Source organism: Dasypus novemcinctus, chromosome 21 (genome assembly GCF_030445035.2).
Source record: "Dasypus novemcinctus isolate mDasNov1 chromosome 21, mDasNov1.1.hap2, whole genome shotgun sequence".
NCBI lineage: Eukaryota > Metazoa > Chordata > Mammalia > Cingulata > Dasypodidae > Dasypus > Dasypus novemcinctus.
In genome coordinates this window covers 78,774,266-78,786,308 of record NC_080693.1, presented here as the reverse complement: position 1 = coordinate 78,786,308, position 12,043 = coordinate 78,774,266, and the positions used below count along the sequence as shown (strand labels likewise).

At 45.0% G+C, this 12,043-nt stretch overlaps 1 protein-coding gene across 2 annotated transcripts; it reads left to right on the top strand.

Moving 5' to 3' along the window:
* The first annotated feature begins 401 nt into the window (after nt 1–401).
* LOC101411503 (CMRF35-like molecule 6) lies at nt 402–5,710 on the top strand. 2 transcript variants are annotated; one of them, XM_004465535.5, is made up of 4 exons: nt 402–606; nt 1,074–1,412; nt 3,134–3,257; nt 3,866–5,710. In XM_004465535.5, the coding sequence occupies exons 1-4, from the start codon at nt 462–464 to the stop codon at nt 3,948–3,950; spliced, it is 693 nt and encodes a 230-aa protein (XP_004465592.1). In that variant the 5' UTR covers nt 402–461; the 3' UTR covers nt 3,951–5,710. The 2 variants fall into 2 exon arrangements, with proteins under 2 accessions (XP_004465592.1, XP_004465590.1); XM_004465533.3 differs by having other exon boundaries at nt 403–606; nt 3,989–5,710.
* The last annotated feature ends 6,333 nt before the right edge of the window (nt 5,711–12,043 follow it).

Genomic DNA, 12,043 nt, shown 5'->3' with positions numbered 1-12,043 from the left:
CCAGAGAGGAGGAAGTGCCAGCTCCAGGTAGAGCCTCCTGGGGCCCATGGGGCTGAAGATCAGAGGGCACAGGGCCCCTCGTGGTCACCACCAGGTCAGAGATGAGGAGGCAGCCTGGACTGCACCCCCAGGGTGCTTCATCCTGACCAAGAGAAAATGACGTCTCCAGAGGGCTGGGGGCCCCTCCTGGAAGGAAACACCCCACATGTCTACTGTGGGCAGATGTTAGGTGGTGAGTGGAGCAGGCTGGGAGCTAGGGGAGGGAGGTGACCCCACAGCCAGGGCTCCTGCTCCTCCCTGCCCTCTGGGACTGAGAAGAGCACACGGCACCAGGCCCCGGGCGTGAGCAACCAGCCACACCCTGCTCTTCTCCCCGGCTTCTCCATTCTGACCCTCTGGAGTTTAAGTCCAATGTCAGGGTTGCACAAGGAGCAGAGAGACTTGGAGAAAGCAGAAGTGAGATGAGGACACAGACCCTCCTGAGGAGGCTCGAGCCTGTGGCCGACTGGGGCCTGGGCTGTCGTGGGGACGTCTGTGCTGGTGAAATGGCCCCGTGGGAGGGGGCCGCAGGGCTGCCCGCAGCTCTGTTCCTTCTCCATGTCCCAGGTGAGAGAAGCAGCCCCGGGTGGGACCCTCTGCTCTGCTCAGTGGGAGGAAGAGGTGTGAGGAGGAGGAGAGTGAGGCCAGCACCGGAAGGGGGTGGGGCGGAGAGCTGGAGACTGAGAACTGCCCAGGAGCCATCAGCACCTGCTTCCCGTGGGCCCTGAGCAGGTGGATCTCCTGGCTCAGAGGGAGCGCTGGGCGTGGGCTGGCACCTGGGATTGTCGGCACTGGAATTAGTTTACCAGGAATAAGGTCTTGGTACATAACACTCATTCTACACATACATATACACACACATTTCTCTCCCTCCCTCCCTCTCTCTCCATTCCTGCCTCTGAGAGCAGCACCAATACCTGGGTCTCCCTGGGCACTGCCTTGTCCAGGCCTTGAGGGGCCTTGAGGACACGACCGCCGGGACCCTGCTGGCCCAGCCCCGCTGCTGAGGAGCTGGCCTTGGGTGTGTCTTTCAGGCTGCCTGGCTCTGTGGGGCCCCAGCGCCGTGACAGGCACTGTGGGGGGATCTCTGAGCGTGCAGTGTCACTACGAGGAGAAATTCAAGGCGCACAACAAATACTGGTGCAGAAGACCTTTTATTCCACCATGTGACAAGATTGTGGAGACCAAAGTGTCAGAGAGCGAGGTGAGGAGAGGGCGTGTGTCCATGAGAGACCATCCTGCAAACCTGACCTTCACCGTGACCGTGGAGAACCTCACTGAGGATGACGGAGGCCAATACAGGTGTGGGGTTGTCACGTCATTGTTCGGTGGGCCTGACCCTGTTGTTGAGATTTTGGTGATTGTGAGCCCAGGTAAGCCCCATGTTCCCAACTCCTGGGCACCTGAGTCTGAGCTGGTTTCCCTGTCATTGAGTAAAGACTTGGAGAGAAGGGCTCAGAAAGTTTGCTCTGTGACTCGGGACATGGTGTGTGTGTGGGTGTGTGTGGGTGTGTGTGGGTGTGCATGCACGAGGGTGTTAGCCTGTTAGTAGCCCCTGCCTGCGGGACACACTGACACCGACTCAGGCTGAATCATTCATTATGGTGGGTGGGAAACCCCTGGGTTGGGGCTCTGTGCTGCCTTCTGTCCTGATGAGGGCTGGGTTCACTCTAAAGTGGGATCTGTGTCCCTCCCTGGACCTGTGCTCAGTCCTCCTACAGGAACAGATCGCAGGACACTTGCTCATCTCACTTTTACGAGGCCCAGGCCACCTGAGGCTCCCTTGTCCCTGGAGCCCTGGGATACTCTGAGATGTCCCCCTCCTCCAAGCCTGTGTAATGATGAAAGTTCCCTGCTCAGCAACCAGCTCTCCTAGACCTCTCTATCCCATCCCCCAGCTTCTCCCACGTGCCTTCTCCTTAGCTGGCCCAGGAATCGCAGATCCCAACAATATCTGCAGGACCCTGAGAAGGACCCAAGAAGGGCCCAGAGGACCAGATCCAGGGCTGTGACCCTGAGGCTCCTGCAGCACCTCAAGGAGGCAGCAGCAGGAACCCTGAGCCCTGTGGTGACCTCCAGGGCCTCTGGTGGGGCTTTGTCTGCTTCTTCAGGCTGACCCTGCCTCATCCCAACTCTCTCTCCCTGGGATATTTTACCTACTGGAGTGAGCCCTGAGAAGGCCCCGAAATTCTCCAAGGGAGAAGTGGAATGGGAACCTAGGATCCCAGATTCATATAGACTCAAATGCTCTTCCCTGACCTCCAAAGATTACTTTGGAAAGTAACCCTGTTCTTGTTTCATAACAAGCAAAGCTTACTTAAATATATATCATTTTTAAACATTATTTTCTCATTGTGACTTTGTCTCTAGGTCCCCTGAATTCTTGTTTGGTTGGTTTTGGTTTCTCTCTGGCATTTTGGAGGTTTCGTTAGTGTCCTATGTGTATATCATATTTAGAGGAAGTTGCTAAAGCCCAACTGCTCTGGCTGTGGGTGTCAGTCCTTAATGTCCTGGGACTTCCCCACAGGCCCTTCTCTATGGCTCCACCCAGGTCCATCTCTGCTGACCTTGCTTCTAGGTCTTCAATCTCCCAGGGAGGATCTTTCAGCAGGGTGCCAGGGACAAGAGTCTGGCTGAGACCACTCAGGGGTCTTGGTGAGGATCTGCTGACCTCCTTGTGTTAATATGACACCTCATTCCAGCCTTTAGCTACGCCTGACTGCTTGGTTCCTACTTGTTCTGGATCAGCCTCACAGAGAGTAAACTTTACCCCATCCTGCAGGTGGACCCAGGGGAAGAAGCTGAGGCAGTGGGGCTGATTGAGACCTGGGGGCAGGTGCTCCTTCCCCCAACATCAGACCTCCTGAGAGGGGGTGATGCTACCATCCCACCTTGCATGGAGCCCCTGGAATAGCATTGGGGGTGGTGGAATCCCAGGGCTCTAAGTCTGCTATGGCCGTGTAGGATGTTGGTCTCAGGACATCTATCCAGAATGCCCTGAGCAACCTCATCTGTGTGACATCAGAGCCACTCAGGTGAGCATGAGTTGGAGACCCAGGTAAGACTACTGGCCTGACATGTTCTTCCCCCTCAGCCTCGATTGCAACCTCCAACCCCAGAAGCCCCTCAGGGACCCCTGACTTCCCCACATCCGTGCCAGCACCCAATGGGCCCAGGACAACTGAAGAGGAGCCCCCCGCTACCAGCCCATATCCACGGTAAGGGGCCAGCACCCCAGGACTCTGCCACTGGGTAGCTTCTCCTCAGGGGATGGGGAGAATCCCTTCACCCAGATCCCTCATTTATTCACTGATTCTTTCTTAATAGTTTAGTCCTCCAAAGCACTCTTGTGGGCATTGTGTAATGTATCAAAACAAAGTGACATGATCCTCCTGGGTCCATTATGAACAAATCAGCACATAAGTTCATATAAATATGCCTGTTGTATCAAATGCTACGGCGATAAGTCCTTTCTGTGGGTTTGGGAGGGTGTGTGTGGGAGAGTGATTGGGGTTGCCATTTTATATACTGTTGTCAGGAAAGGGATCGCTAAATAGAGTACATCTGGTAGATCTGCAGGAATGGGGAGCCAGGAAACAGGTGTCTGTAGAGTGAGGGAACAGTAAGAACAAGTGGCCTGGCAAAGGAGTGTCTTCCACCCCACTCAAGGCAAGGGCAGGGAGCAGATGCTCTGGGGTCTGATGGCCCCTGCACTCTCTCCCCTTCTTTCCTCCCAAGCCCTGGTGAAAAAGTATCATTCTGCTTTGATGTACCCAGTCATCTGAGGCAAGTTAATTCTAAACCTGCCATTCATTCATTCCTTCAGTATCCACAGGGTTGTTCTGATGTGGATTGTTGGTGCCTTGGAACCTGAGTTTAAGTGGAAGAGGAGGCTCCGGGAGTCCCCCTGAGGAGGCAGCTCACTGTTTCTCACCGTGTCCCCCCACAGGTCCCTGCTCAGCAGCGTCCACTTCCTGCTCCTGGTCTTCCTGGAGGTGCCCCTGCTCCTGGGCATGCTCAGTGCAGTTCTGTGGGTGAACCGGCCTCAGAGAGGCTCTTGAGGGAGGTGGGTCAGCCTAATACATGAACCTGTAACCCTGGGTGCAAGCCCACTCCACAACCGAGCCCTGAGTCTAGATGCAAATGACCCTTTGACCAATAAATCCTGTTTCACTGTCCACCTTTCTATCAGAATATTCTGTAAAATTGACATTTTCCCCATACAATGTATCATGCCCACTAAGAAATGTATCTAACAAGCTACTACACTCTAAAGGAAGGACACTCTTCAACATCTGCGTGCCAACAATACCGCTTAAGAAATGTATCCCTTTTTCTTGATTTTTGAGCTTTGTAGTTCTTTTCCTTTCTTCCATATGGACAAGGATTGCCCATATGTATTGAATATTCTCTCTTCTCTGCACTGGTCAGCTATGTAACTTCTGGCACATGTTGATTTCTACATCTTCTTTTGTACTGAGTATTTTGTATCATTTGTCTACTTTATGATCCCCAAGTCAATGTAACACTGTTTCAATAACTATGGTATTGTTGTTGTTTTTTTTTAAATTCTGATATCTGGAAGGGCTATCACCATAGATTATTCCTTCATACTAAAAGTGCCTTTGCAAATATTGACCCTTTCTTCTTCACTATAAATATTAGAATTAGCCAGTTAAGTTTCAGTAAAAACAAAACAATCCTCTGTTCATATTTAAATGTAATTAGATACAAATCATCTCTATGTTATGGAATTATCCTATCCATGAACATTGTATGTGATGCCAATTATTTTGTAGCTATTTAAGTGTTTTAGTAATTTGTTTTCTTTTCTCCTTAACAGTTGCTCCTGTATTTGTTCACTTTAATTCTGAATACATTATCATTTATTGATATTTTAAATGGAACACACACACACACATACACACACATATATTTTAGGTACTGGGGCCAGGGATTGAACCTGCATAGCAGGACTTCATATGCAGGAAGATGGCATTCAACCAGTGAGCCACATCAGCTTCCCTGAGTTGGTTTCTTCATTTGTTTGCTTGTCTTTGTGGTTTTTGTTTTTGTTTTGTTTTGTATTTAGGAGGCACCAGGGACTGAACCCATGACCTCCCATGTGGGAAGCAGGCACTCAATTCCTTGAACCACATCTGCTCCCTGTATTGCATTTTCATGCTGCTATTTTTATGCATGCAGTTATGATTGCTGTTTGTATACTGATCTCACATACAGCAACTCTGCTAAAATCTCAATAATTCATTTCAGTTTTACTTACAATCAATTCAGCTACACCTGTCTAGAGTTTTGTCTCTTCCTTTACAATTCTCATATCATTTATTTATTTTCTTGTTATATTGTGAAGGATAAGTCTGCAGTCCAGCAGTCCAGCATTCAAAGTAGTGATTAGGGACATAATTTTCCTCTTCCTTATTTATAGGGAGTTCATGTAATGTTTTACCATTGATTGCATTTGTTTTATCATTGTTTGTAGAAGGTTTGCTTTTGGATACCTTTCTATTCCTAGATAGTCATGAAAGGTGGTGGACTTTGTATATTGCTTTTTTAGAGCCTCTATATACAAGTTTATGTGGTTTTTCCTGTGCTCTGTGGCAGATTCTATAAATTTTTGATACAGAAATAAACTTGCTTCCTGGAATAAACCAAACGCACTTGTATTGTAACCTCCTTTTTATTTATTGCATTAATTCACCTAACTTTTTGTTTAGAAGTTTTGCAAATAGTTCATGAGTTAATTCAGTCTATAATTTACCTTTCCCCTTGACTTTGTCTGATTTTGGTATCAGTGCTATTTTGGTCTTATAAAGTGATGCAGGTTGTGTTCTTTATTTTTCTGTTCCTTGAAAGAATTTCTTTAAAATTAGAAAGATTAATACCTTACATTTTTGTAATAATTTTCCTTAAAATTATCTGCACCTGAATTTCATTATGGGGAGATTTTGTGGTTTTAAAATCTTTTTTCTTCCTTGAATCAATTTTGCAATTTATGCCTTTATAGGAATATATCCATTTTGCCTGTTTCCAAAATCTTGACATAAATGTTCATAATATTTTCTTAAATTTTTCATGTCTTCTTCACCTATATTTCTATTATGCTTTTATTTTAAAATACTGTTCTTTTTCCCCTTTTTTTCTTTATTTCTTGGTTACTTTTGCCAGAGATTTGTCAACTTATTAATCTTTTTTCAAAGAAACAGCTTCTGTGTTTTTTTAAATGTCTCTACACTATCTTCATTTTCTATTTCATTAAATTCTGGCATAATTATTTAAGTTTTTCTTTCTTTTACTTTCTTCTAACTTTTCGAGTTGATGACTTAGTTCATTAATTTTCAGACTTTCTTCTTTTCTAAAGTAAGCATATTAGGCTATAAATTGTCCCGTAAGTGCCAATTTAACTACAATGTACAAGCTTTTATTTATGTTACCTTCATTATGACTCAGTTGTAAGTGTTCATTCAGTTGTAGTAGAATTTCTTCTTTGACCCAAATGTTTTACTGGGGGGAAAAGTGTTTTTAAATTTTATATTTTTGATGTACAGTGAATATGATCCTATAGCAATTTGGCATTGTATTTGAATACAGAACTTGGTACCAAAGAGCGGGGCTGTGCTTTTGCAATTACCAAAATGCTGGAACAGTTTTATAAATGGATATGGGGTAGTTTTTGGAGGAATTGTGAGACGTTTGATAGAAAAGGTCTAGAGTGACTTAAAGAGACTTTTTTTGTGATGCCTTAAAAGTAAATGATGAAACTATTATTAAAAACTGGAGGAAAGGTGATTTATGTTTTAAAGTTGCAGATAACTTAGCAAGATTGTCTCCTTATGTTTTATGGAACTCAGAATTTGAAAACTGCCAACCTGGGCATTTAGCTGAAGAACCTTCCAAAGTAAACTCAGAGAATGTGGCATGGCTTCTCCTTGCAGCTTATACGAAAATGCTAGATGAGAAAAAGAAGTTGAGAACTGAATTCTTGGGCACAAAAAAACCAGAAACTGATTCTGGAAATTCCAAGCCTCTGGAAATTAAGCCCCAGACAATAATGCCCCATTTGAGGACACAACTAAACTTGGACCTTGTAAATCAGGATTGAAGATGCAGTTATCTAGGAAAGACTTATGGAAAGTCTTACCGTCTGATGACTTGACCCCTGCTTTTTGCATGCCAAACCAACAAGCTTTTTGAGAGAGCTATATCAGCAAAACCACTGTTAGCTTGGACTAAAAGGGACATGTATGGGAAAGATGGAGGTGAAACAGCTTTAAGAAGAAAACTAGGGAAGCTGAGATCTGTAATTAAGACACCTTCTCAGGCCAAGAGAGGAACCCCAGCCTTGTGTACAGAAAAGGTGAGTTTGCCGCTGCAGTTGAATAAGGTGGATATTCCTGCCTGCTGTTCAGGGGGAGTTTTGCTGCTGCAGGGTACAGAGAGGGTGGAGCATATTCCCCAAGGGTTGTGGAGGATAAGGTCACCACCCCATAGATCTAAGGGGGTTGGGCCTGTCCTCCATAGATTAGGGAAGGCCAGGTCACCAACTTGTTGCTCTGAGAAGGTTAGGCCTGTGTGCCAGAGTTTAGGGAGGATGTCGCCTTCACCTCACTGAATAAGGGTTTAAGACTCCAACCCAAAGATTGGGTAAGTTTTGGCCATCACCCCAAGGTACTGGGAGGGTGAGGTCTAGTACTCAGTCACCACCCAGATGCTTGATGAGGGTGGAACCAAGAAAATGGCCTTTGGACAAGCCTGTGGAAAGGGTGAGTCCCTATGAAGCCCCAAGGAGAAGGAATTATCATCTTAAGGATAACTTAAACTTTGAAATCAAATGGAGTATACCTTGAACATTAGAGGACCCATGACTCATTTTTCCATCCCAATTTCTACATATGGCAATGAAAATGTTTATCCCTTGTTTGTCCACTTGTATGCTGGAAGCTGATAGATGGTTTTGTAAGTTTCAGAGGTCTACAGCCAGACAGGTCTTTGCCCCAAGACAACCCATATTTCTTGAAACTGATTGTGATATGATTCTGTATTTAGCATTGCTACTGATTTAAAGTTTTTAAAAAATATTATAATGTCTTTTGGGAATTCAGAGGGTGGAGTTCAGTAGTTTGGCATTGTTTATGAATTCCAAAAATAGATAGTGGATTGCATTTGTAAACTGGTCTGTTCCTCTGGGCTTATTTGATTGTATCAAATTCAGAGGTTTCACTCTGACTTGATTAAATTATGATTAAGGCCTATATGGGGCCATGAAAGTAGAACGTTGCATCCCCATCCCATTGGTGGGCAGGGACTCACAGAGAAAACATGGCAGAGGACTTAGTGGAGTTTTAATACTGGAAGCCTTGAGAAGTAAATAGATAGAGAAGCAGATATGTGAGGAAAGAGAGAAGGCTCCATTAGACACACAGAGGCCCCAGAAAGAGAGACAAGCCATTCACTTGATAGTTTATAGTTGGCCTTATGGAGAGAGCAGAACAGCTGAACCCAGAGAGAAATGTGCCCTTGGAGAGAGATGAGGTTTATCCCAGTCTACAGCTGATACTGGAAGAAGTTAGGGCCATGAAGCCCTAAGAGAAAGAGGAAGCCTGAACCCTTGCAGATGTTAGCAGCCATCTTGTTCCAACACATGGTAGCAGACTTTGGGGAGGGAAGTAACTTACGCTTCATGGCCTGGCAACTATAGCTTCTACCCCAAATAAACACCCTTTATAAAAGCCAACAGATTTCTGGTATAAGCATTTTGTCGCAGCACTACTTTAGCTGACTAATACATACACTGATTTTTTAAAAATTTATTTTGACTCATTTTGTGGCTTGAACAGATTTATCTACATTGGTTTTTTATAAATATGTAGGGAGCAGGTACAGCTCAGTAGTTTGTGCACCTGCTCCCTATGTACAAAATCCTGCATTTAATTCCCAGTACCTCCATAAATAAATAAATATACTCATTGCTTAATATGTTCTAATCAGGTCAATCAAGTTCATTGTGTTATTCAAAATCTACATGCTTATAGATTTTTTCTTTGATCTGTCATTTCCAGAAAGAGATTTCTTAACTTTCACAAGGATTGTGCATTTGTCACTTTCACTTTGTCATTTTTATATTTTTGCCTTTTCTATTTTTAAGCAATATGATTACATAGAGTCAAGTTTAGAAATGGTAAAGTTTTCTGATTAATTCAATTTTTTAGCAATAGCTGGGGGTGTCATCGCTATATGCCATTCCCTAGTAAGGGACCATGACATTATATTTGGCTTCAAATTTCGGGGAGTTCTGGATCACAGAGTGTTTCAACAATGGCAATGGAGGGATACTGGTATGGGATACCAATGACAGGTGATATATGGCTGACAGGGAGCTGTACAGAACATATGTCCAGGGTGCATGGTAATGTTTGGATATACTCATAGTGGCAACAATTAAAAACCACAGCAGGGGGGGTACTGGGTTCCTGGCCAGTGGTGCTCTGTCATGGTCCCTAGGGGAGCAGCGACAGTCTCCCAGGTACAGTGGCAGGGACCGGGAAGGAGTGAGGGTTCAACAGTGAGCCCCTGATGCTAATGACTATGCTTGTGAGCTGATAAACCTAAAATAAGAACAAGGCCTAGAGCAACATTGTGCCTGGGAATTTCCTCCTGTCAGCCTTCATGTTACTCAAATGTGGCCAGTCTCGAAGCCAAACTCAGCATGTAAATGCAATGCCTTCCCCCCAGCGTGGGACATGACACCCGGGGATGAGCCTCCCTGGCAACGAGGGACCACTATCAACTACCAACTGATGATGCAACTGGAAAATGACCTTATACGGAAGGTTCAATGCAGATCAGCAGAATATCCATGTCTACATAAAATACCATGACTTTAAAATGCTGTTTGACCTAAAGTAAGGGGGAAATGGAAAGGAGAAATGAGTTTATATGGCTACGAGTTTCTAAAAAAGAGTCTGGAGGCTGGCAGAAGGATTGCCCTCATGCACAACTGAGCAGAGTCAGAGAGACAGATAAAGCAGATACAACCCCCAGATATTGGTTCCTGTGAGGGCTAAAGAGACCCATGGGAGTTATGGTCATGGCCAATGGGGTTAACTACCAGGGCAGATGGCCCCTCTTTGGAAATGGTGTTTATGTGTGATGAATCTGGACTCAGATGGGATCTCCCTTCATAAGACTTTCATGCTAATGTGCTGGAGGTGCAGTTAATGTTGGGGTTTAAGATATATTTAGGGGATTTGAATCTCTGGACTGACAATGTGATAGCCAGGTCCTGAGCCTCAACAGACTCCAGCACCTACAATCTGATCTATTGGACTTACCACACTCAGCTAAGATGGAGTTGAAGAAGGACAACCACCACACCATGGAGCCTAGAGTGATTACAACTGAAAATGGGAGGATTGCATCCAGCATCCATGTGGAATCTGAGCCTCCTCTTGACATAGAGGTGCAATGGACACAACCAATCCAATGTCCACATAGAAGAGGTGGCATTGGATTGGGAAAAGTGGACATGGTGGACGATGGGTATGGGGAAAGGCAGAAAGAGATGAGAGGTGGAGGCGTCTTTGGGACATGGAGCTGCCCTGGATGGTGCTTCAGAGGTAATCACCGGACATTGTAAATCCTCACAGGGCCCACTGGATGGAATGGAGGAGAGTATGGGCCATGATGTGAACCATTGTCTATGAGGTGCAGAGGTGCCCAAAGATGTACTTACCAAATCCAATGGATGTGTCATGATGATGGGAACGAGTGTTGTTGGGGGGAGAGAGGGGGGGGTGGGGGGGTGGGGTTGAATGGGACCTCACATATATATTTTTAATGTAATATTATTACAAAGTCAATAAAAAATAAAAAAATTAAAAAATAAAAAATAAAAAATAAAAAAAAGAAAAAAAAAAAAAGAAAAAAAAAATATGTAGGGGAGCAGGTACAGCTCAGTGTTTTGTGCACCTGCTTCCCATGTACAAGATCCTGGGTTTACTCCCCAGTACCTCCAAAAATAAATGAATAAATAAATAAATAATAAACATTCTCATTGCTTAATATGTTCCAATTAGGTCAACCAAGTTCATTGAGTTATTCAAATATTCTTTATGCTTATGGATTTTTTCTTGGTCTGATCTGTTATTTCCAGAAAGAGATTTCTTAATAACTTACACAAAGACTGTGCATTTGTCATTTATTTTTTTTTTTTTTTAAAGATTTATTTATTTATTTAATTTCCCCCCCTCCCCTGGTTGTCTGTTCTTGGTGTCTATTGGCTGCGTCTTGTTTCTTTGTCCGCTTCTGTTGTCGTCAGCAGCACGGGAAGTGTGGGCGGCGCCATTCCTGGGCAGGCTGCTCTTTCTTTTCACGCCGGGCGGCTTTCCTCACGGGCGCACTCCTTGCGCGTGGGGCTCCCCCACGCGGGGGCACCCCTGCGTGGCACGGCACTCCTTGCGCGCATCAGCACTCCTTGCGCGCATCAGCACTGCGCATGGCAAGCTCCACACGGGTCAAGGAGGTCCGGGGTTTGAACCGCAGACCTCCCATATGGTAGACGGATGCCCTAACCACTGGGCCAAAGTCCGTTTCCCTGTGCATTTGTCATTTATGTGATTATATAGGGTCAAGTTTAGAAATGGTAAAGTTTTCTGATGAATTCAACTTTTGATCAATACCTTCTAATGCTTTTTTCCCCTAATGATGCCTTGTGTCTTAAGTTTATTGTATTCTATATCAGAATAATTACACCAGTTTTCTTTTGTTTGTTATTTACTGTATATTTTATTCCAGTCTTTTACCACCAACCTTTCTATGCATTTATGTTTTTGGCCCCCACCCCAAGATGGCCCCCTTGTCTGTTTGCTCACTGTTTTTGCTTGTTTGTGCTCATTGTCTGCTTGTTCTTTTTTGCTTGTTGCCCGTTTGATTTTCCTTTAGGAGGAACCAGGATCCGAATCTGGGCCCTCCCATGTGTGAGGCAGGC